The sequence below is a fragment of the Gopherus evgoodei genome, chromosome 8 (assembly GCF_007399415.2).
Source record: "Gopherus evgoodei ecotype Sinaloan lineage chromosome 8, rGopEvg1_v1.p, whole genome shotgun sequence".
Lineage (NCBI taxonomy): Eukaryota > Metazoa > Chordata > Testudines > Testudinidae > Gopherus > Gopherus evgoodei.
In genome coordinates this window covers 23,365,322-23,390,767 of record NC_044329.1, presented here as the reverse complement: position 1 = coordinate 23,390,767, position 25,446 = coordinate 23,365,322, and the positions used below count along the sequence as shown (strand labels likewise).

At 43.8% G+C, this 25,446-nt stretch overlaps 1 protein-coding gene across 1 annotated transcript in view; it reads right to left on the bottom strand.

Moving 5' to 3' along the window:
* Positions 1–2,993: 2,993 nt before the first annotated feature.
* The window catches only part of ADRA1B (adrenoceptor alpha 1B), a 32,041-nt gene continuing 9,588 nt past the window's right edge, over positions 2,994–25,446 (bottom strand). The window contains exon 2 of the mRNA XM_030574001.1: positions 2,994–5,492. Within this exon, the coding sequence (XP_030429861.1) occupies positions 4,927–5,492 (566 nt within the window). The 3' untranslated portion in view covers positions 2,994–4,926. The remainder of the gene's footprint in view (positions 5,493–25,446) is intronic.

Below are 25,446 nucleotides of genomic sequence, written 5' to 3'. Positions count from 1 at the left end.
CCAGAGGATGTTGTGAAGGCCAAAACTATAACAGGGTTCAAAAAAGAGCTAGATAAATTCATGGGGGATAGGTCCATCAATGGCTATTAGCAAGGATGGGCACAGATGGTGTTCCTAGCCTCTGTTTACCAGAAGCTGGGAATGGGTGGCAGGGGATGGATCACTTGATTACCTCTTCTGTTCATTCCCTCTGGGGCACTTGGCATTGGCCACTGTTAGAAGACAGGAAATTGGGGTAGATGGACCTTTGGTTTGACCCAGTATGGCCGTTCTTATGTCCCAGAGCCTGGGCTGAAGCCCAAATCCAAATGCCTACACCACAATTAAACATCCCCATAGCACAACCCCATGAGCCCAACTTGGCTGACATGGGCCAGCTGTGGTTGTCTAACTGCAGTGTAGACATACCCCTAGTTAGTTTATCAGAGAGGTTATCGGTGCTACAAGCAGAACTACTTGATGGAATATAATTGCATCCTCCAGGCCACCAGAACACACCAACTGCTATTTCCTCATAGGCTGAAGATATTCTCTATGTAATCTATATTATTTCTTTAACAAAGGGGGACTGGTCCCACAAGACATGGTGATGATGCTCTACCTTGACTAATTTTTCACCAAAAGAAGCAGTAGCAATGGAGGGAGGACTTACGGAGGGAACACAGAAAGATGTGCAGGACCTCATTTGGGCAGCACTTGATTGGATGCAGATCTGGAAAGATTCTACTGGTACAATAAAGAGATTAGAGAGATTTCCTCTGAGAAAGGATATGGAGCTTCTGGCCACTTGTTCAAACCCAACCCAGGGCAACAATGACTGGAATGTAATCATGATAGATATTCCTCCTGCAGGTCTCCCTACTTTCCTTCATAGGTGGTATGAATGGATTCTCTCAAGTCCATTTTACAGTCTGAGTCCTTCACACTTGTTTTTACATTGTGTTTGGTAATGGGGACTCAGATATGTGTTGATGCTACAGGTGAGGTGCTTCTCTCTGGCAGTCTGTCTGCAGGTTCGAACTGTGGCTTGGCACCACTTTACAGAAACATCACATGTATGTGCAGGTTGCTTCCCAAAGGTGCTAGAGTGTCACCAGAGCTCCATGCAGAACCAAACCATGTGGCCCAAAATGAGACCCTCCAAAAAGCTGGACTTGGGGTTCTCATGAGATGAAAGTCAGGGAGCCTACAAGTGGGAAGCAGGAAGCTATGAAGAGGAGGATCATGAAATATCTAAAGGGAGGTCATGGGGAATCCAGAATGGCAGCGTGGCTGTAAAAAAGGGAATGAGATATTAATTGCAAAGAGATGTGAGGAATCCCCACATTTTGTGGAGGAACAGGGTGCCAAATATAGGAATTATAGGATAACAAATATGAATGAAGCTAATGAGACATCGCAATTTGTTGAAATGATGTCTTATTTACATGTCAAGTGTCACCTCACCTCATTGCTTCCATTAGAATTGTTTGCTTTCACACAGCTCCACTAAAGCTGTGGCATCAATCACTCTGTAATGCATCTGATGTCATGGTAATAAGAGGTGAAGCTTTTGAACCACTTCTGAATGAGATGCTCCAGGCAAGGCCTGGCTTGCTGAATGCCTACAGTGGACTGTAGAGGAAATGTTTTACTTGAGGCATGTCTACATGCACAGTGCTGCAGCAGCACAGCCGTACTGATGCAGCTGCACCACTGCAGCGTGTCTGGTGAAGAGGTTAATAAAACCACCTCTGTGAATGGCAGAAGCTATGTCAGCAGGAGAAGCTCTGCTGCACGCACAAGCGCGTATGTCAATGTAACTTATGTTGCTCATGGGGGTGGTTTATTCACATCCCTGAGTGGCATGACTTATACCAGAGGTTCTCAAACAGTGGGGTGGGACCCCTCAGGGGGTCTCAAGGTTATTGGGCGGGGTTGCGAGCTGTCAGCCTCCACCCAACCCCACTCTGCCTCCAGCATTTTTAATGGTTTTAAATATATAAAATGTGTTTTTTATTTATAAGGGGAGTCGCACTCAGAGGCTAGCTGTGTGAGAGGGGTCACCAGTACAAAAGTTTGAGATCCACTGAGTTATACTGACATAAACTGTGATGTAGATATAGCCCTAGAAAGTACAGTCTACATTTACTTTTGGCTGGCTGTAACTGTTTGACATTTTGATTATCATGCGGAGTAAGTTAACTTTTCTCTTGTTATCTTCCTAGGTGTTAGGGATCCTAAAACAGAACGTCTCCTGGATTTCTATTCCTCTTGGAAGGTGGTATCCCCCAACCATCTCACCCAGCAAGCTGCCTCTGATGTGTTGGGCATGATTATGAAATGGAGGATTTGGGGAGGTACTGCACAAATGGTATGGACTAATGTGAAGCTTAGTTAAGGTTTCTTTGATCAGTCTGAGTTTCCTTCTCTGTTACTTGGAGAGAGATGGTTTTTCTGCACTAAAATGACCAAGATTCCCTTTTGTAAATTAGAAAAGCTAAATTGGCAGTGAGGAATCTTTTCTTTGGAAAGTTGTAAGGAGTATCCTATGTATAAAAATGACAAGTGCCCATAGGTCAGTCCAGCAAGGAGTGGCACAATATCAAATTTCAAGGCTTGCCACGAGTGACTACAGAAATCTCGTTAAAATGAAATACAATTATTTAAGGAGCTTGAATGATTATCAGGAATCAGACAGCTTTTGTTAAGAACCAAAAGTAATAAAAAGAAATGTCAGTCTTTCAAAGCTGCTTTGTTAAAGGCTTTAGATGAGTGAAATGCTGGCTGTGCTGCACCTTCTACCATCAGCTCTGAAAAGTTCTCCAAAGTTGATAGATGTTATTTTGGTTTGGGTTTACACTGCATGGCTTACCTGTTAAGCTAAACATAGAAGGACACTATCAAACAGTTAGGCCCAAAATTCTGATCTGTAATCAACAATAATGTACAAAACCTAATGTGACTAGACATGTTTTTAGAACATTTTCCCCCTGTAGGTCCCCTTCCAAAAATTAAAATGAAAACTTACACAAAAGAATCCCACACAGCCATCTGCATTATGGGAAACTCAGAGAGAACAGGAATATTCTAGTGCAGCACAAGTGGAACGCAAAATCGTCCAGTCTAGTTTCCTTTTCTGAGCGAAGTAGAGTACAAAAAATAAATGAGCGTCAAAAAGAGTGGAAAGATTTTTAAAATCCTTTCTATTTTAATAAGCAGTGTCCCTTTAAGAGGAAATTGCAGCTCACTAGGAGCAGGATTGGGCCATTTAAACACAACAGAAGATTTGCCAATAACTTCAAGGGGATCAGGATCAGACCCAAGGTGCCGTACATTAAGTCTGTATATGTACTTATATGGCTCTCATCATTGTAGTATATGAGCATGTGGTGACCTAGACACAAAACTTCCCTATCTTTGCTCACTGAGCTGGAGGATATTTGGCCCAACCAAGATCACATCCATCTTCATCAGCCTAATGAAGGAATATACATATGCAATGAAACCAAGGGAAATGCTCTCATGGGAGTCAACATTGTAAAAACATCTGTTAAGTGTTTTCCGCACATCTGTTTATGGTTCAGCCTCTGTTTCAGTATTCACAAAAACACTGCTAAAATTCCTAATAAGGGAAGCCTCGGGTCAGAGGAAGGAGTAAAGACCAATTGCCATGGTTTGTACCACTTTATGTAAAAATTCACAGTTGTTAGTTTCATGATTCACACTTAGTTGAAAGAGATGAAAACAACTTCCAAACATGGGTTAAAACATATTAGAAGATGTCCTCAGAGATCCCCCAGTTATTACCATGTTGTTTAGCTGAAGGATGCAAAGCAAAGTGAGACTCTTGTATAACTGCATCCTTTTGATTTTTCTACTTCTGATTTCAGAGACAAAGCAAAAGTCACTAGAAATGCAATGTCACCTCCAAACACTGCCAAAAGCACCAAGTGAGTTTTACTGAAATCCAGCATATTTGCTCTCAGGCTGGGTTATGGGCTTCCAGCGGTCAGTGCTCTTTTGTGCTATGTCTGCAATGCTGTTTATGAAGGATCTGGAGTGATTTATGGGTTTTGCTTTGGAAACCAGACCCTTTGGTTGCCTGTACTCTTATAGGACAATCACTAATGTGCTGGCACACGAATACTGAGCCCTGACCATTGCTGATGTTTTAAAGCTTTCAAAAAAATAACATGGTAAAAAATAGAGGAGTTTCACCAAGTTGGTTCACTTCCATTTTTAACTCATTGCCAAATCATAGTGCTGCCCCAAAGGATATCAGTGGGAGATCCCATCCTGTCTGCACGCACATGCACGAATGAGAGAGTGGGCAAGGAGGCTCTGCTGGAATGCCAATTGGATATTAATAAAAAGTGATGTATACATGTGAAGTTACTTTAATCTTTGACATTGTTTGTGGTTTCTAAAGTGCTAGCGTTCAGTGAAGTACACCAACAGGTAAGGTTTTTACTGGCAAAACCAGAAGCAGCTGGTGCTATCCTGAAGAGGTACAAATAAAACCACACTTCCTCTTGAAGATACACACACTCTCTCTCTCCCTCTCTCTCTCCCTCTCTCTCCTTATATATAGTTTCTATAGCTATGTGTGTTTGGCTGCTCCACAGCCTTTCCATCAGAGTTGAATATTTGGCTGAGTGCACATCACTGTCTTTATAGGGCTCTTCCCTGCATTGTGCACAAATTTCTGCAGCATCTCTGGCAATCAGCTTGGAACACTGATCTCCCGGCAGTGGTGGGACTATGCCAATATTCTGACATTGGGCTGCCTGCTACTGCCATCCTGGATGAACTCCCTTCCGGCACCATGTCAAGCATGACTAGATTGGGTGCAGATTCATGTCTTCACCTGGGTTAAACACTAACCAACTTAATGTGTGCAGATGAGCCCAGAATCCAGGCCCTCCTGCATCCAGGGAACATTGTTTAGAATTCACTCATTTCAACAGCCATTCTGCAATCAGCTGTGTTGTTCAGTGTGTCACAGATGGTCTTGCAGCCTCCATTGCTCGAGGCTTGGCTGCCAGCAGTGATATGTCCATTGTGCTCTGTTGGGAGCTTGAAGGTGAAGAGGTTGCATGAGTCTTTTCGCCTGCTGCCTTCCTGTAGGGGGCTCAGGAAGGAGCTGGAGCTCTTCCACTCCTGGAATGTGTACATTTCCATGTGAGGGTGAGTGACTTTGCCCAGGTAGCTGGGGCTCGGGGTGGCTGAGGATAATGTCTGGCTGCCGCTTAGGAAGCTCCTACTGTCTTCCAACGAGTCTTTGCGGGAGCGTTCGAAGGAGCCTTGGTTCCAGTTCCTGTAGTTGTAGGCCCACCAACGCAGCCGCCTCCGCCGGTGGCACTGGCACTTCAGGATCCGTATAAAAGCCCTCTTGAACTCTTTGCTTGAGCAGGGGTAGATGATTGGGTTCAAGCAGCTGTTGAAGTAGCCAAGCCAAAAAATTATCTTGAAGATGACTTCAGGTGGCTTCAAAGCAGGAAACATAGACCCTATCAGGGAAAAACAAGCAGAGAAAGCATCTGAGAGAACTGGTCCTCACTGCCTTTAATAAAGAGAATAAGGTGAACCCATGATGTTCATGGACGTTCCTGTGAGGATGCCTTTGTTAAAAAGTTATATCACCCTTGCCACTTCAGTTAAAGTCATCTTGACATTGTTGATATTTCTAAGTTACAACTCGCCCCCCCAAAACAAATAAACAAACAAACAAACAAACAAAACCTCTTTTGGATAAAGAAGCCTGATTTCCTTTTTTCATCATGCAGCTACAAAAAGGTGCACAAGTTCAATTTAAATCCCCGCCCCCACACAACCTCTCTATATTTATTTATTTATTTGTATTACAGTAGCACCAGGGGATCAGGGCTCCATTGTTGTTGGTGCTGTAAAAAATACAAAGCAAAAGTTCCTACTTCAGAGAGCCATTTGTTGGTCACCTTCAGCAGGGACAGATCTGTTTATACTCACAAGGTCCTTTTGTGCCTCTCATCCTGGTGCGTATCTGTGCTCAGACATAACTTGCCATTTCCACAAACTTGCTATGGCAGCCCTAAGTTTGGGCACTTGTTCTCGCCTGTCCTATCTAGGTTATGTAAGTCACCAATAGGAAATAATATTCAAAAGATACAAAATCTATTTATGCCTGAAATCAGTTAAAGGTCATACAGGTCTGCATAGCCCAAGGCTTCTCAACATTTTTATAGCACAGGCAGAGGGATTATCTCATGAATATTTCCCCTCCCATTCACTATCACATAATTTCCTTGAATCAACTATTGCAGTTGTTACATAGAAAACTAATATTAGCAAAGCATTTAATGTATTTAACATATTAATTCAATAAAATGAAATTTAGCAAAATGGAACATTCTGAAAGAATGCCTGAAGGCTCTGAGTTAAAATTATGGGCCCCTTTCATACATTTCTAGCTGGAGCAAGCTGAGCAGGTGGATTCAATATGGGATCCTAATTTCAGGAATGGTAAATAGATTCTAGGCCTTTTAAAAATGGAGAAATGCATCTGAACTCACATGTCAAGGCTCTGAGAACAGAATCCTTTTAAACTGGAGCAGTTTCAGATGATCTGAGCCATGAAAGGACCCAAGTCAGCAATAGCTATCAGACTGCCTTCCTGTGGTGAGAGGGATGCGATTGTAGGCATATTTCCCCCCCTATCCCAGCAATGCAAAGGCTGTGGTCTAGACCTCAAAGCTATGCAAAACCCTGTTTAATGGACACAGGTATGTGCTATTTAGTAGGGGAACAGCTATGTCATTCAGATAAGCATAGCTGCTGCTTTTCCAGTCAACATCGTAGGCTTGATAGTAACTACAAGGGGCTGAGCAAGCTTAACTCCCATGAAGCTAGGGAGAGAGAAGCACATGCAATGCACCTCATGCTTCAGCCTGCTTTCCTCCATGCACCAACCAGCATGGCTGAGCTGGTGCAGAAGGGGAAGTAATGTACTATTAATAGTGACAAACTAGAGATTACTTCCTGCCTCTGCCCAAAGCAAGACATGGTGACTCCCAGGAAGTAATCTTCATTTTGTCAGTATTAATAGCTGTCATAAACAGATAGGTAAGGGTTAATGTCTCTTTCACCTGAAACACCTGACCAGAGAACCAATCAGGAAACCGGATTTTTTCAACTTTGGGTGGAGGGAATTGTGTGTCTGGGTCTTTGTTTCAGTCTGTCTGCCTGCTGTCTCTGAGCTTTGGAGAAGTAGTTCTATTTTCTAGTCTTCTGTTTCTAAGTGTAAGGACAAAGAGATCAGATAGTAAGTTCTATGGTTTCTTTTCTTTGGTATTTGCATGAATATAAGTGCTGGAGTGCTTTGATTTGTCTTCTTTTTGAATAAGGCTGTTTATTCAATATTCTTTTAAGAAATTGCCCTGTATTGTGTCATCTGAATACAGAGAGACTATTTGTATTTTTTCTTTCTTTTTTATATAAAGTTTTCTTTTAAGACCTGTTGGAGTTTTTCTTTACTTCAGGGAAATTAAGTCTGTACTCACCAGGGAATTGGTGGGAGGAAGAAATCAAGGGAGATCTGTGTGTGTTGGATTGCTAGCCTGATTTTGCATTCCCTCTGGGGGGAATAGGAAAGTACTTTTTGTTTCCAGGATTGGGAACAGAGAGGGGGGGAGTCTCTGTGTAGTTTCACAGAGCTTGTGTCTGTGTATGTCTCCAGGAGCACCTGGAGGGGGAAAGGGAAAAAGGATTATTTCCCTTTGTTGTGAGACTCAAGGGATTTGGGTCTTGGGGTCCCCAGGGAAGGTTTTTCAGTGGGACCAGAGTGCCCCAAAACACTCTAATTTTTTGGGTGGTGGCAGCAGGTACCAGGTCCAAGCTGGTGACTAAGCTTGGAGGTTTTCATGCTAACCCCCATATTTTGGACGCTAAGGTCCAGATCTGGGAATAAGGTTATAACATGGTGGCAGCGGCGGGATCTAGACAGAATCCAGAAGCCAGTAGGAATATTATATTTTTCTTTTCTCTGCTAAGGGCTTTTTAGCAGAGAGAAACAGTTTGGTTTTAAAAGGGAACCAGAGAGAATTTTTTTTTCTGCTCTCTCTAGCAGTTTGTGGTTTGCATGTTAAGCGAGAAGACTGTTGAGGGTCTTTTGTCATGCAATAGCCCTCCCATTAGGAGGCAAGTACCAGCACTTATATGCATGCAAATAAAGTGGGTTTTCTGGTTTCCCTTCATTGAACATTAGCTAGAGAGAGAAAAGGAAAAAAGCACTGTTGCTAGGCAGACTTCAGGAGGCAACAGAGCCTGCAGTGCAGAAGATAAACACCGGAGGGCACCCCAACACAAGAAAACAGGAACCATGACTTCTAAGGCAAAGATTGACGCCGAAGAACAAATCAAAGAAGCTGAACACAGGCGACAGATGGAGATGAAAGAAAAGGAAGAAAGCATCAAACTGGCAGCCTTCCAAAGAGAACAGGCAGCCCAAGAGGCAGCACACAAAAGAAAACTAGAAGAAGAAGAGGTGGCCCACCGCCGAGAAATGGAAAAACAACAAAAAGAAATGGAAAAACAACAAAAAGAGAATGAAGAGAAGGAAAAACAGAGAAAACATGAACTGGAGACGGCAAAAGCTGGGCTGCATGTGCCAGCCAACCCTAACAACCCGGCGCCAAGTATTGCTCCACAGCACAGGAAATTTCCCACCTACAAGGCAGGTGATGACACCGAGGCCTTCTTGGAAAATTTTGAAAGAGCCTGTCTTGGGTACAGCATCCCCGAAGACCAGTACATGGTAGAATTAAGGCCACAGCTCAGTGGACCTTTAGCAGAGGTGGCAGCTGAAATGCCTAAGCCGCAAATGAATGACTATAAACTTTTTCAAACCAAGGCCAGATACAGGATGGGGATAACCCCAGATCATGCCCGTCGGCGCTTCAGAACCCAAAAGTGGAAACCAGAGGTGTCATTTCCCAAACACGCCTACTACATTGCAAAAAACTATGAGGCCTGGTTAACAGGAAACAACATTCAAACCTTGGAAGAACTGAACCTCCTCATACAAATGGAGCAGTTCTTGGATGGTGTTCCTGAAGACATCACACAGTACATACAAGATAGAAATCCCAAAAATATCGCTGAGGCGGGGGAGATTGGAGCCAAATGGATGGAACTGGCAGAAAGCAAAAAAGCTACTGTCGAGGGGAACGATTACCCCAGGGGGCACACAGACCATAAACCCTACAACCGAGGACAGCCAAAGACCCTACATACCACCCAAGTAAAGCCACAGATACCCTACTCTTCAACCTCACCAGTCTCCAGTAACTCACCTCGGCCCAGTAACCCATCAGATGGAAGATGCTTTAAGTGTAATGAACCGGGACATATCAAGGCCAACTGTCCCAAGAACACCATGCGAGTGCAATTCATTACACCACCATCACACCAAAGATCCCCAGGCCCAGATGCCTCTCAAATACCCTTGGAGCGAAGGGAAAATTTGAGAGTGGGCGGAAAGAAGGTTACTGCGTGGAGAGACACGGGGGCACAAGTGTCAGCTATCCACCAATCCTTCGTTGACCCCAAATTCATCAACCCAAAGGCCAAAGTTACAATTTACCCCTTCATGTCACAAGCTGTAGACTTGCCTACAGCTCAACTGCCTGTCCAGTACAAAGGCTGGTCAGGAATGTGGACTTTTGCAGTCTATGACAATTATCCTATCCCCATGCTACTAGGGGAAGACTTGGCCAACCAGGTGAGGTGGGCCAAGAGAGTGGGAATGGTTACCCGTAGCCAAACCAGGCAAGCTTCCAGACCCATTCCTGTTCCTGAGCCGTCCACAGACGCCCCGTCTGTGTTACCAGAGACCCAGACAGAGGTAGTGGACCCGGATTCCATGCCTACCACTGAAACAGCCACAGCATCTCCAGTCCCAGGCCCGGAACTGGAACAGCAACCAGCACCAGCAAGTGCAACCACATCTTCAAACTCAACGCCAGAGGGCGCCAGCAAGCCAGAACTGGCAGAAGCAAAAGACAGCCATACCCAAAAGGCTCAGCCAGAGCCTGAAATACCCTCAGGTGCACCAGCGGAGAGCGGTTCACCAGCAACGGAAACAACCCCATCACCTACATCGCTTCCAGAGGGACCAAGCCCAAGTCCACAGTCTGAGGAAGAACTGGTGACCCCAGCCTCAAGGGAACAGTTCCAGGCTGAGCAGGAAGCAGATGACAGCCTTCAGAAAGCGTGGGCGGCGGCACGGAGCACCCCACCACCTCTCAGCTCTTCTAATCGATCCCGGTTTGTTATAGACCAAGGACTTTTATACAAGGAAATTCTTTCTGGTGGACACCGGGAAGAATGGCAGCCGCAAAAACAGTTGGTGGTTCCAACTAAGTACCGGGAGAAGCTCTTAAGCTTAGCCCATGATCATCCCAGTGGCCATGCTGGGGTGAACAGAACCAAGGACCGGTTGGGGAAGTCCTTCCACTGGGAGGGGATGGGCAAGGATGTTGCCAAGTATGTCCGGTCTTGTGAGGTATGCCAAAGAGTGGGTAAGCCTCAAGACCAGGTCAAGGCCCCTCTCCAGACACTCCCCATAATTGAGGTCCCTTTTCAGCGAGTAGCTGTGGATATTCTGGGCCCTTTTCCAAAAAAGACGCCCAGAGGAAAGCAGTACGTACTGACTTTAGTGGACTTTGCTACCCGATGGCCAGAAGCAGTAGCTCTAGGCAACACCAGAGCTAACACTGTGTGCCTGGCCCTAACAGACATCTTTGCCAGGGTAGGTTGGCCCTCTGACATCCTTACAGATTCAGGGTCTAATTTCCTGGCAGGGACCATGGAAAAACTGTGGGAAACTCATGGGGTGAATCACTTGGTTGCCACCCCGTACCACCATCAAACCAATGGCCTGGTGGAAAGGTTCAATGGAACTTTGGGGGCCATGATACGAAAATTCATCAACGAATTCTCCAATAATTGGGACCTAGTGTTGCAGCAGTTGCTGTTTGCCTACAGGGCTGTACCACATCCCAGTTTAGGGTTTTCACCATTTGAACTTGTGTATGGTCACGAGGTTAAGGGGCCATTACAGTTGGTGAAGCAGCAATGGGAGGGGTTTACGCCTTCTCCAGGAACTAACATTCTGGACTTTGTAAGCAACCTACAAAGCACCCTCCGACACTCTTTAGCCCTTGCTAGAGAGAACCTAAAGGATGCTCAGGAAGAGCAAAAGGCCTGGTATAACAGACATGCCAGAGAACGTTCCTTCAAGGTAGGAGACCAGGTTATGGTCTTGAAGGCGCAACAGGCCCATAAGATGGAAGCATCATGGGAAGGGCCATTCACGGTCCAAGAGCGCCTGGGAACTGTAAACTATCTCATAGCATTTCCCAATTCCTCACTAAAGCCTAAAGTGTACCATGTTAATTCTCTCAAGCCTTTCTATTCCAGAGACTTACAGGTTTGTCAGTTTACAGTCCAGGGAGATGATGCTGAGTGGCCTGACGGTGTCTACTACGACGGGAAAAAAGGCGGTGGCGTGGAAGAGGTGAACCTCTCAACCACCCTGGAACGTCTGCAGCGGCAACAAATCAAGGAGCTGTGCACTAGCTTCGCCCCATTGTTCTCAGCCACCCCAGGACGGACTGAACGGGCATACCACTCCATTGATACAGGTAATGCTCACTCAATCAGAACCCCACCCTACCGGGTGTCTCCTCATGCCCAAGCTGCTATAGAACGGGAGATCCAGAACATGCTACAGATGGGTATAATCCGCCCATCTACCAGTGCATGGGCATCTCCAGTGGTTCTGGTACCCAAACCAGATGGGGAAATACGCTTTTGCGTGGACTACCGTAAGCTAAATGCGGTAACTCGTCCGGACAACTATCCAATGCCACGCACTGATGAGCTATTGGAGAAGCTGGGACGTGCCCAGTTCATCTCTACAATAGACTTAACCAAGGGGTACTGGCAAGTACCGCTAGATGAACCTGCCAAGGAGAGGTCAGCATTCGTCACCCATGCGGGGGTGTATGAATTCAATGTCCTTCCTTTCGGCCTTCGAAATGCACCCGCCACCTTCCAGAGGCTGGTAGATGGTCTACTAGCTGGACTGGGAGAATTTGCAGTTGCCTACCTCGATGATGTGGCCATTTTTTCAGACTCCTGGCCCGAACACCTACTCCACCTGGAAAAGGTCTTTGAGCGCATCAGGCAGGCAGGACTAACTGTTAAGGCCAAAAAGTGTCAAATAGGCCAAAACAGAGTGACTTACCTGGGGCACCAGGTGGGTCGAGGAACCATAAACCCCCTACAGGCCAAGGTGGATGCTATCCAAAAGTGGCCTGTCCCAAGGTCAAAGAAACAGGTCCAATCCTTCTTAGGCTTGGCCGGATACTACAGGCGATTTGTACCACACTACAGCCAAATCGCTGCCCCATTGACCGACCTGACCAAAAAGACCCAGCCAAATGCAGTTAAGTGGACTGATGAGTGTCAAAAGGCCTTTACCCAACTTAAGGCAACACTCATGTCTGACCCTGTACTCAGGGCCCCGGATTTTGACAAACCATTCCTAGTAACCACAGATGCATCTGAGCGTGGTATAGGAGCAGTGCTCATGCAGGAAACAACAGATCACAACTTCCATCCTGTCGTGTTTCTCAGCAAGAAACTGTCTGAGAGGGAAAGTCACTGGTCAGTCAGTGAAAAGGAATGCTATGCCATTGTGTACGCCCTGGAAAAGCTACGCCCATATGTTTGGGGACGGCGGTTCAAACTACAAACTGACCATGCTGCACTAAAGTGGCTTCATACTGCCAAGGGGAACAACAAGAAACTTCTTCGTTGGAGTTTAGCTCTCCAAAATTTTGATTTTAAAATTCAACACATCACAGGAGCTTCTAACAAAGTTGCTGATGCACTCTCCCATGAGAGTTTCCCAGAATCCAGTAGTTAAAAAGTGTTCTTAAAATGTAAAAGTCTGTTAGTTATATACTTAGTAGTATATGTAAAGGTGCATGTGTTGTATTAATCTGTTTATTTTCAAGTTCTAGAAGGAAATTGCCGCCAGTGAGCTTCCCCACTGTCTGCAATTTGGGGGGCGTGTCATAAACAGATAGGTAAGGGTTAATGTCTCTTTCACCTGAAACACCTGACCAGAGAACCAATCAGGAAACCGGATTTTTTCAACTTTGGGTGGAGGGAATTGTGTGTCTGGGTCTTTGTTTCAGTCTGTCTGCCTGCTGTCTCTGAGCTTTGGAGAAGTAGTTCTATTTTCTAGTCTTCTGTTTCTAAGTGTAAGGACAAAGAGATCAGATAGTAAGTTCTATGGTTTCTTTTCTTTGGTATTTGCATGAATATAAGTGCTGGAGTGCTTTGATTTGTCTTCTTTTTGAATAAGGCTGTTTATTCAATATTCTTTTAAGAAATTGCCCTGTATTGTGTCATCTGAATACAGAGAGACTATTTGTATTTTTTCTTTCTTTTTTATATAAAGTTTTCTTTTAAGACCTGTTGGAGTTTTTCTTTACTTCAGGGAAATTAAGTCTGTACTCACCAGGGAATTGGTGGGAGGAAGAAATCAAGGGAGATCTGTGTGTGTTGGATTGCTAGCCTGATTTTGCATTCCCTCTGGGGGGAATAGGAAAGTACTTTTTGTTTCCAGGATTGGGAACAGAGAGGGGGGGAGTCTCTGTGTAGTTTCACAGAGCTTGTGTCTGTGTATGTCTCCAGGAGCACCTGGAGGGGGAAAGGGAAAAAGGATTATTTCCCTTTGTTGTGAGACTCAAGGGATTTGGGTCTTGGGGTCCCCAGGGAAGGTTTTTCAGTGGGACCAGAGTGCCCCAAAACACTCTAATTTTTTGGGTGGTGGCAGCAGGTACCAGGTCCAAGCTGGTGACTAAGCTTGGAGGTTTTCATGCTAACCCCCATATTTTGGACGCTAAGGTCCAGATCTGGGAACCCTGTTTAATGGACACAGGTATGTGCTATTTAGTAGGGGAACAGCTATGTCATTCAGATAAGCATAGCTGCTGCTTTTCCAGTCAACATCGTAGGCTTGATAGTAACTACAAGGGGCTGAGCAAGCTTAACTCCCATGAAGCTAGGGAGAGAGAAGCACATGCAATGCAGCTCATGCTTCAGCCTGCTTTCCTCCATGCACCAACCAGCATGGCTGAGCTGGTGCAGAAGGGGAAGTAATGTACTATTAATAGTGACAAACTAGAGATTACTTCCTGCCTCTGCCCAAAGCAAGACATGGTGACTCCCAGGAAGTAATCTTCATTTTGTCAGTATTAATAGCACATTACTTCCCCTAGCTCTGAGGGTTTAAGTGGAATTTAAAAGGCGCATAGTTCTTTGTTCATGCCTTCTGCAGTGGACTGCATTTCAGTGCACAAACCAGTCTCTAACCATTGTACTGCCCCTAATATTCTGCAGGCCTCTCCCTCCCATCTGCTGGAGCTTCCAAGACTCGGCCCTGATTTGGTACTGCAGGAAGTGATGAATGCAGCACAGAGTCTAACACTGGAGAAACAGTGAGAAGTACCCAAAAGACTGCAAACACATTGACTGTCTGCTTAGCTTTAAGTACTTTTTAATGAAAGATTCAACAAACATTCATGTGGTTCTAGGGAATAAACCATGAAAAAGGTATGAAATCCTTATACTATCTTAGTGAAACTTGATCCAAGCTGACGACTTGAGCAAATATAGGCAAGATATGCCAAGTCCTCCCGTACACTCAGTCGGAAACTCTTTCAGGATTCATTTTCTAAACAATAATTACAAATATTTTCCTTTGGATTTGAAGAAAAAAGTTTTGTGATTGTACTACACAAATATGAAAACTGATTTTATGGAAGAACTAGTCTGGGGCTTATCCTTTAAAGTGTCTCTATTTTGTTTTCCAGAACCACCATAAAGTCTAGATGAACTCAAGATATTAAAAACCAGTAGGACCAATGAAGGAGCTGAGGGACACATATTATTCTTGTGCAGGTCCTACATAAACATTGGCTCTTTCCCCCCAGGAGACTGGAATATATTGACTGAAAACATTAAAATCTGGTGGAGGAACTTCTTCTAGATTCTAAATGTTTCCAATATTATATATATAATATTGGAAACATTTAGAATCAAGAAGAAATCCCTCCACCAGATTATAATGTTTTGGGGCTGGTCAAAATCTGGACATAATCCATTTGACAGTGTCTTTTCCCATAAATAATAAATAATAGTTAAAGAAGAAGGAAAGGTTGCTGGAAAGACTTTGCCTATGGGTAAGTAAAGAAAGAGGAGTTCCGCAGAAGAAATAAGTGGCTATACGTATGGGGAAAGATAAATGGGATGCGTCTGTATGTGCTGTCTTGCATATAAACAGAATACAATACAACACACTGACACACAAAGATCAAAGTCTCAAACAAAGCAGTGGAAAAGGTAAAAACAAAAGCCATGTCCTGGAAAAGTGGGTAATATTTGAAAGAGCTAGTGGAAATGTGTATAATATACAGTTAAGGAAAGAAGATAACAGGCATGTCTCTCTCACACACTCTCAGGATAATCAAGTTTTCAGATTTTTACTGATGATAATCTCCAGTCAGTCAGTTTGAGTTGTCATATGTGAGAGGACAACTTCGCAAGGGTGAAGAGAATTACTTCCTAACATCCCAGGCGGAGTGAGGTAGCATGTGTTCAGTTCTTATTCTTGAAATTTCACTGCACTGTGGCAGATAATTAAAAAAAAACAAAAAAAACTACAAAGCAACTCCAGTACTGCAGTCCATCCATAATCGAGTGCTTAGCAGCAAAGATCTGAAGACATATCAATTTGGAAAGTGGAGGTTTGGACTTAAAAAATGATCCACGTCTAGCAACATTTGAAGGAGAGTTTTGCCTATTTCTCTCTTGCTTTTTCTGAGTAGTATGGGAACAAGATTAAAGATAGATATTTAAAACATTGGTTATAAAATTATTATTTTTCCAAATTTATTTATTTTATTTCCCACAACTGCTGCAAAAATGAATAAAAACAGTTGTGACTATAAGACTTAGACCCGTGGAGATAGCACACAATACCTAGAATTCATTACTCACACCATAGTATCCAAAATTATGCTTTTCTGAACAAAAAGATACTAATTTGACAAGTGGCTATCCTTCGAGCTGTTAAATTATAGAACTGTATGGTAATAGCTCTTTTTTTGGCAGTTGTATAAAAACAGTGACTTCTTATCTGAACAACGCAAGCCTTACAAATATGTAAAAACAGCCCTGGAGGCTAGAGAATTTCATTTAGTATGTAATGCAGGATTACTGCATAGTTTTAGGAACACATTAGATGTTAGGATAATTATTCTGAAGATGAACTGGCAAACAGAGATATTATCATGCTAAAGGAGAATTAACAAATTCCTGAATAGAAACATAACTATTTTGCTTTTACACAGCACTTTGCATCTGTAGGTCAACTCAAACTGCTTTTACAAAGCATCATCATCCACATTTTACCAATGGGGAAACTGAGTCGTGGAGAGACAAACTGACTTGCTGAGCCAGGATTAGAACCCTACCTCTCATAAATTCCAAAACCATTGTCTTATCATTGGGTAACCAATGAGATTTTGTAATAATACTAGGTAACCAATGAGATTTTGTAATAATGACTCAGATAGGTCCTAATCTCACAAAGCAGAGTTGAGGACACTTGAAATTAATGAAGGTTGAGCACTTTGCTGAGTCATGCTTACAGTTGGCAGTGCAGAGGTTATAGACAAATACAGCAGTTATTGTGAGCTCAGCAAAAACCCACATGCTATCTGACAGAGGGAATATTGACAAAAACTCAATGGTCATCTGAATGATGATGCCTCTACCATGGAATCCTGCTCTATCTCTAGTCCGTTTGGATTATGAACCCAAGACCTTGTTTGGGATCTGAAACCATATCCTTTGGCCCAGAAACTGTGAGCTTGCTATCAGCTAAACCAGGTTAAACTTGCCTTACTTTAATGCTTTATTTTCTTTATTTAGGGTCATATTGTCCCTGACCTTTACACAGGTACACAGGGTAACGAGAGTGCCAGTAAGTTCCTACATGTCCCACGCAAGGGCCAGTAACAGCCTTAGTCCCTGAGCAAAAAGGAGCACTGACTGCTACTTTTGTGTGTCCTCAGTGGTGAATCTAATCCCAAGGAGGGCAGAGATGGAGGAGGAACCCTGCCAGGCAGGGCAGGCTGCACCGTCCTAAAGTTAGGTGCACTCTGTACATTTCTGCTGCACTCCTGGCAGCTGTGGGAAGGATAATCCTTCCCTAAAGTCTCAGTGGAGTAGAGAGCTCCATAGCAGCCCCAAAGCATGACTGTAACAATAGATGCAATCTAACCCTCAGACACTCACTAATCAGATTGAGGTATTTGGTTAATTTACTGCTGAACTTGTAAAGACTGAACATAGTTTCTTCTCTGACTGTTGCCTAAGATAAAATGTAGTATCAGTTTCTGTTTAGTCCTCTGTTGGAAGCCTAGGGACTGTGTCCAGCTCCTATGGGGACACATACAATGATCTAGCGTGTGTCCATCTCCTATGTTCCCAACACAGAACCACCGATAATAGATATATATATTTCTGCAATCCAGCAAGTTTTACAGTTGCAGTAATGAAGGCCCACTGAGAATCTGTCCCTCAGTAAATATATCCGTTATTTAAGTGAGGATTGGTGTTAGAAAGACTGAATTCACTACACAAAGAAGCTTCTCAGGACAATCCATTGCCTTAGGCAAATCTTTAGTCTGCTATCCCCTCCTGCCTCTGTAAAAAATTGGTGGCAGGTACCCAGTGCCTCCCCCACAGCTGTCATCTCCACCTTCAAACCTTGGGTAGTCACCTTGGAGGCTGACAGGGCAGAAAATGGCATGGAGAGGCAGAAGCTGCTGGTCCCCAGTGACAGATCCCATGGGATGAGAGCAGTTTGACAGTCAGGCACTGACCAGAACAGCTCCCAGTCAATGTTGTAGAAGTGGGGAGGCCAAGGCCAAAGTGCCCCCTCCCTCTCCACCGCTGGCTGCTCTGGTGATGAGCCACCTGCCGTCTCTTCTGGTGCCACAGTAGGTCCTGGTGGGCAAAAGGTGTGATTGCAGCACCTCCCCAGGATAATCTATTCTGCGGGGGATAAAAAAATCTGTGGGGGACATGAATTCTGTGCTTATGTTTATTTTGTTAAAAAGTAAGGGGCTATGGCCCTCCCGCTTTTAAAAGTGGGGGGCCATTGCCCTAGCCCCCCCCCAGTTCTGGCACCAGTGCTCCGAGCCCATAGGTCATGGGTATCGCAGACCCCTACTCTGTACAAAGCAACCCAGGCTGGGGACAACAATCCCTCTCACAAAGAGGCAGCAGGCTCCTTCTCACTGGACACAATAGGAGTCTCCGTACCTCAGCCCCCACATCACTGGCCTGGCCCCAAACTGCCAGTGCCCTGCCTGGCCCCTACACCCTGCATCTCCTGGCTGCACCCCCCAGCACATCCCAGCCCACACCATCTACCCATCCCCCCCAGACTCACACCTTCTCGTCTGTGTGCCCTGTTGTCGGGCTCGTAGCCTGCATCGCGGCAGTGTCTACAGAGCCCAGACATAGTGGTAGGGAAAGTGGGCCCAAAGACTGCCTGGGGGCAGCAGGAGATAGGTGCAGGGTGGCTGCCAGCATGGACCTGGATGGATCACTTCACTTGTGGCCAAAGCCCTGCAGAGCTCAAGCAGCCCCGAGCTACGATGTTACCCATTCTGGGGGTGGGGAGTGCTTCCCCGGGAGCCTGCCTGTGGCTTCCTGTTCCTTGGAGCTCAGCCAGCCCAACAAGCCTTATTTTCCGCAGCTGCTGCCTAGGCATCTGCCTATAGCTTGGGCAGCCTCTGGGGTTACCACCTGACTGGTAGCTGACCGGCCTGGCCGGTTTTTAAATGGATTTGCCAGTTGCCAGAAAAATAATTTAATCTGAAGGGGTTTTTTTATGTGGGTTTAAAGATTGGCATTATTATCACAATACACTGGGATATCTAAAGTTAAAAGTTTCTGTGTCCAACAAAAGATGTTGCCGTGTTCCCATTTCCGCAGTTTAAGTGATAACAAATCAAAACAGTTGAAAATACAGCAGCTGTCTGCCCATGAACACGCAAGTTCATTGCACATGTGCAAGAGAGGGGGTTTGAGTCACGCGAAAGCGAGGAGACGGGGATGTTATCAATCTTATCTCCATGTGTTATCTCTTCAGATACTATAAGTGACCTTTGAAGGGGGGGGGTTGTGGAGTTGCCTTGTGGTTGGGGTTGGGGTTGTGGTGGGCTTGCCTCATGTGCGGGGGTGGATGCTGGGTTTTTTTCATTTCAAAGGCAGTTACTCTTGCGGCCTTTGAGTAGGCAAATAGTGCCCTGTGCACTTTATGTTCCCTTCAGGACTTTAGAAAGTGTCTCAGGTTTCATATCCTCTCCCCCTTCTGCGTGCGGGACCTCCAAAGACAGCAATAGGGATTTCCCACAAAGAGAGAAGACCCTTTGTTATTAGGAATTTTAGTTTGATAGGGGCCTCTGTAGGAACCACCTCATTCTAATCGTGCAGACCTGGGCACAATTTGGCCACTGTTGCACAGAGCTCCTTTGACACTTATCCTACAGTAAAGATAGGGAAAATATATTTTGATTAGCTTGTATATTTTTAACATCACCCTTTCCCCCCGCCCCTTCCTTGGTACTAACAATGCATTTTATTTCATCGTGCATCCATGCCTTACCTTGTAATTAACCTGCCAGGAGGAAACAACTGGGGGCTATTTTGGTACCTTGATAAAACAATAAAACTAATCCTACCAGGCACAGTCTCCAAACAACAAACTAATATTTCCTACTCTAATCTCTAGCTATTTTCCCATCACAGTCTGATAAACAGATTAAATATTTCCCAGTCCTGATTTAGATTGCCTTTCAGAATAGCTGAAAAAATGTCGCTTATAATTATCTCGTCAGTGATTTATTCCTGATGGGGAAGCCAGAATAACGCCCCCACTCTAAACTAACTGTTTCCTGGCACTTCATGTTTAATAACTTCCCAGCCAGGGAATGTATTTTTTCTTCTCTTTTCATTTTTATTTTATTTATTTATATTTATTTTATTTATGATGGTTTATATCGTGAGTCACTAAATATAGCACTGCATATGATTTACCTCTATCTGCAGCCTTGACACCTTCCACTTCTAGCTATTTTGCAAATCCCCTTATCCAGTAATAATGCAGAACAGGAAATACACCAGGAACTCAATCAGTCTAGTAGTTTTTGACGGCATTTTGGAAAAAAAAAATCCCTAATCATTACCAACTGTACACACCAGACATGACAGAGATATTCAGGTTGGAAGGAGACTGAACAAAAGTGAATAACATAATTAGGAATTAAAAGGTATTTTCTCTAGTGAAAGTTAATTTCAATTAGAATGTCATTAGCGTTTCAAGCAGTTTTTAATGAACTGTTTATTACAGTCAAACTATGTAAGTCACCCTCAGTGAAATTGGCGAAGGCTGTGGGAAACAATCTACGGGATTAGCCTGTCATTACACATTTTGAAGCATATCAGACCAGCATAGCATTGGGTAATTGAAACAAACCTATCACTAGCTCTAGAGTGACTGTTCCTCCTCAAGGACCTGATCCTGGAAAACACTGAGAGGTACTGAGCACTTCATAGGATCATGCTCTAAATAACTTTGTTATGTTCTACTATTTTTATAGCACCCAGGGCCCAGCTCCTGAAAATGGGCCCAATCTTGCAGTTTGTACACCTCACGGCTCCTGTTAACATCTGGGATTTTGCCTGAGTAAGGACTGCAGGACTGGACCCAGGGCTGTGCAATACAAAACATACGCCTTTCTCTTTTTTGCTCTTCTTTTCTTACCTGATTATATTCTTCTTTTTTTCCCAGATGGAAAAACAAAGCATAGAAAATAATTCAGCATCCACAGCCTTTCCCCACGGAACTGCTATGAAATAGCTAGCGATGGACTGGAGCTGAAATCATGAGGGCAAATACCCTCCAACACTGGGAAAGCTTGGATGTAAGTCAGAACTTTGTGGCCAGTCCCATCTCTATAATGACCCTCCAAATCTGAGCATTCTGAAACATTAGGGCTCAAGTCCTACTCTAGGGGCCTAATCTATTGCACATTGATTCAGTGGGAGCCTTTGAATGAGATTTGGACTTCAGTGGGCTTTGGATCAGGCCCTAAATCCTAACACACATAACCAAACTTCACATTTGAGGACAGTTCAGATGTAGCCTGCTACAGAGACTCCACAAACACCATAATCTCTCATGTTCTCTCTTGCTTTTTTGTTTTCCTTTAATCTAAAGTAAAACTTATTAACATTAAAAATACTCTGTATCTGGGAAAACAACACAGATCACCTTTAAAATAATTGGCTGTTGAGGCTTTGCTGTAAGCCATTCAGGCTTATCCGAAGTCTGGTCTGTTACAGGAAAAGCCAGATATATAACAATAACCACCACTGCCATACTCTGTGTCATTCATTAAAAGCTAGATTGGAGTATTTCCAGAGTATGGATTATCACAGCTAGAAAAACAAAGTTATTTGTGGATCCGCTGACACCTTAACTAGCAGATTTCTAGGAAGAGCATTTCTTCTCCAAGATCTAGATCCATTCTCAGCAGCCTAATATGGTATAAATATTTGCTGAAAAGTTTCCTGTTACCTCAGTCCACCAGTAACTATATTCCTGTAATGTGTGACAGCAAGATGGCAACGTTAAGACTCTTAATTTAAGTACAAAGGATAAATGTATTCTAATGGATACAGAACATCAGAGAGGGTCCTGTTCTCATTATTGTAGGAAAGAACTGAGCATAAATAGTTAGACTAGTCAAACTAAACCAAAAAACCCTACCGCAAACAGAGTGTTTACCCTGAAAAGGAGGGCACACGCCAGAGACTCCGTAAAGCTCAATAGGGGCTTTGCTATTGTTATTGATTTTGTATTGGCTAAAGTGCTCAAATGCTGCAGTGATTGGCAGCAATTTAAACACCTAAAATATACGATGTGTCTGCGAAGGAAATGCTGTTGAAGTCGGCTTATGCCAGGCAGTTAATTATGCCATTTCCATTCACACAAAAGGAAATAAATTGTGAACACCATTTAAATCAAACTGTCCATCATTTATGACATCATGGACCTCAATTGTGTGGATAAATTTCCTTTCATTGGTCCTGTGTGCAGGGAATATATTTTGTTTCTGCTGTGATGGGCTTGAGAGCCAGGCAGCCTCTAGGTATGTATCAATTGATTTACACCTTGTTTTAATGTAAGTGGGTTGACAATCTTCATGCGTGAGTTTTCTCGGAATATAGATTTGCTGGGAGTGCTTATATATTTCTCATTTGTGCCCAGCCATGGGAAACTGTAAACCATTTTTATCCCAAATTACTGGCATTCTCCTCTTTTCCTTTCTTCCTTCTCTATACCTCCCCATGTGTTTCTTTTTCTATCTTCCTATTTTCTGCTTTCTGTCACTTTTCTTCTCTTATTCCTTTCTTCTCTTCATTTTTATCATTTATTCCTTCTCTCTTCTTCTTCCCTATCTAGTTTTTCTCTCCATCTTCCTAGTTTTCTATTTTCTAATCACCCTTTTCTCTTCACAGTTTATGATTTTCCATTAGCCTATCACCCATCTTTAATTACACGTTGAAGTGGTCTTAAACACATAGGTTAATTACTAACTATTACAGTAGAAACACCTGCTCTGGCCAGACTGATGAAGTACTGGGGATTAATCATTTTGCTATTTTGGCAGATGTATGATCACACAGTAACAAAGTTTTGGTGGATGTAGGTTCTCAGGTGTCACCTTTTCTAGCTATTAGAGATAAAGGGACCATATTAAAAAAACCTTATACATTTGGTTTCATATACACTGGGGTCCACTTAGAGGAAAATCTATCTGTTGTCATTATAGGAACTCATTTATAGACTCATAGACTTAAAGGTCAGAAGGGACCATTATGATCATCTAGTCTGACCTCCTGCATAATGCAGGCCACAGAATCTCACCCACCCACTCCTGTAGCAAACCCCTAACCTACGTCTGAGTTATTGAAGTCCTCAAATTGTGGTTTGAAGACCTCAAGCTGCAGAGAATCCTCCAGCAAGTGACCCATGCCCCATGCTGCAGAGGAAGGTGAAAAACCTCCAGGGCCTCTGCCAATCTGCCATGGAGGAAAATTCCTTCCTGACACCAAATATGGAGATCAGCTAAACCCTGAGCATGTGGGCAAGACTCACCAGCCAGCACCCAGGAAAAAATTCTCTGTAGTCAGGGCCGGCTCTACAGTTTTCTCTGCCTCAAGCAGTGCGCCGAATTGCTGCTGCAGGCGGCGGGGGCAGGCCGTATACCCTTAGGGTGGCAGGCGCATTTCCGCGGCGGCGGCAATTCAGCTGCAGCTTCTATGTTTAGCTGAAGTCGCCCCGGACAGCTGAACACAGAAGCTGCCGCCCAATTGCCCTCACTGCAGAAACGTGCCTGCCACCCTAAGGGCACACGGAATGCCTCTGTCCTCTGCGGCGGCAATTCGGCGCACTGCTTGGGGGCAAAACAACAGGGAATGCCTCCCCTTGCAGAATGCTGCCCCAAGCACCAGCTTGGAATGCTGGTGCCTGGAGCCGGCCCTGTCTGTAGTAACTCAGATCCCACCTCATCTAACATCCCATCACAGAGCACTGGGCATATTTACCTGCTGATAATCAAAGATCAGTTGCCAAATTAATTGCCAAAATTAGGCTATCCCATCATACCATCCCCTCCATAAACTTATCAACCTTAGTCTTAAAGCCAGACATGTCTTTTGCCCCCACTACTGGTTCATACAAAAGTAGGATGATGATCTGGAATTGCCGTTATGGTAAGAGTGCACTTCTCATAGAGAAATGTAATGTGAAAGAATAACTTGATAGTGAGAAAGTTTCACTGGATAGATTTTTTAAAAAGATTAAATCAAAGTACACAATAGCATTTAGTAACTACCTGAGTTGGAGCATTGTCCAGTATGAATGAAAAACGAAGAATTCCAAAGTTCCAAACACTGAGTCAGAAGGGTTCTATAGACAACACTGTCACCTTCTTGTGTGAATGTCACAGGCTAGGACTAGCAGGGGGGCTAGTTACTACTGATTCTGAGTGTGGGTGGTAGAATCTAATCCTAAATTTTTAAACTTCCTAGTGGTGTTGTAGGGGCAGATGTAGGAAATAGAATTGCTAGTTGCAGAGAGGTGAGTGTATTGCTGAGCAGAAGATGGAAATTCCACTTCATGAAGGATTTTAAGATTTTGAAATCTGGCTTCCTTCCAAATTGGAAAGACATCTGAACCTTCTGAAATTTTCCATGGAAGAAAATTTTAAAAAAATCATTTCAGATCAATCAAAATGTATGATATTGTACAACATTAAAAAAAATTGAAATAAAAAGTAGCTTCAAAACTCACCAAAATAGAAATGTTTGTTCCTACAATGCCAAAATGGGATGTTTTGACATTGTCTGAACTTTTTTTCCTGGTTTACTCCTTAGTGAAATTGCCACAAGTTCATGAAGCATTTCAATTTTGAGAGCAATGCATTCTCTGATAGAAAATGATTCTAAGTGTTTCACATGTGTTCTAGAAGAGAGATTTGTCCAGTGCCACACAGTTTGTCATTCTCGAAGCCCAGACTAGACCTCCAGTCTCCGCTTTTCCAATCTTCTGCTCTGTTCACTATCTCACGCTGCCTCCCTTAATAAGGATGAACTAAAAGCCAAGTTTTCATTACTGTAGTTAGTTAGAATAGAATATTAGGGTTGGAAGGGACTTCAGGAGACCTAGTCCAACCTCCTGCTCAAAACAGAACTGATCCCCAGAAAGATTTTTGCCCCAGATCCCTAAATGGCCCACTCAAGGATTGAACTTATAACATTGGATTTAATAGGCCAATGCTCATACCACTAAGCTATCCTTCTCCCCTAAAAATTTTTTTTCCTTGTCCTTTATTGCAAGACTATCCCCACCCCAGGTCTAGGTCCTAAACCTGCTTATCAGTGACAGCAGCAAGTCTCGTAACCGCTGAAGAGAGACAAGAACTCTACATCAAGTTTAGTCAGCCCTGCCACAAGGCACTGGGGAAGAGAAAGAGGCTTAAATGCTACCTAGGAGTTTCTGAAACAGCACCCACAAAATAGGAACTTATCCCTCACCCTCTAGCTAGCAGTGAGAAAAACTTGGCTTTTATGGGGTTGAAAGTCATTGCTTCCTATCTGTAAAAGGCAATGTTAAGCTAAATAGCAATAAAAAGTTAACTAAGATTGTGTTTGCCTAAGGGTAAAGGGCAGACACTATATGCATGTGGTAATTAGGTTCTTATT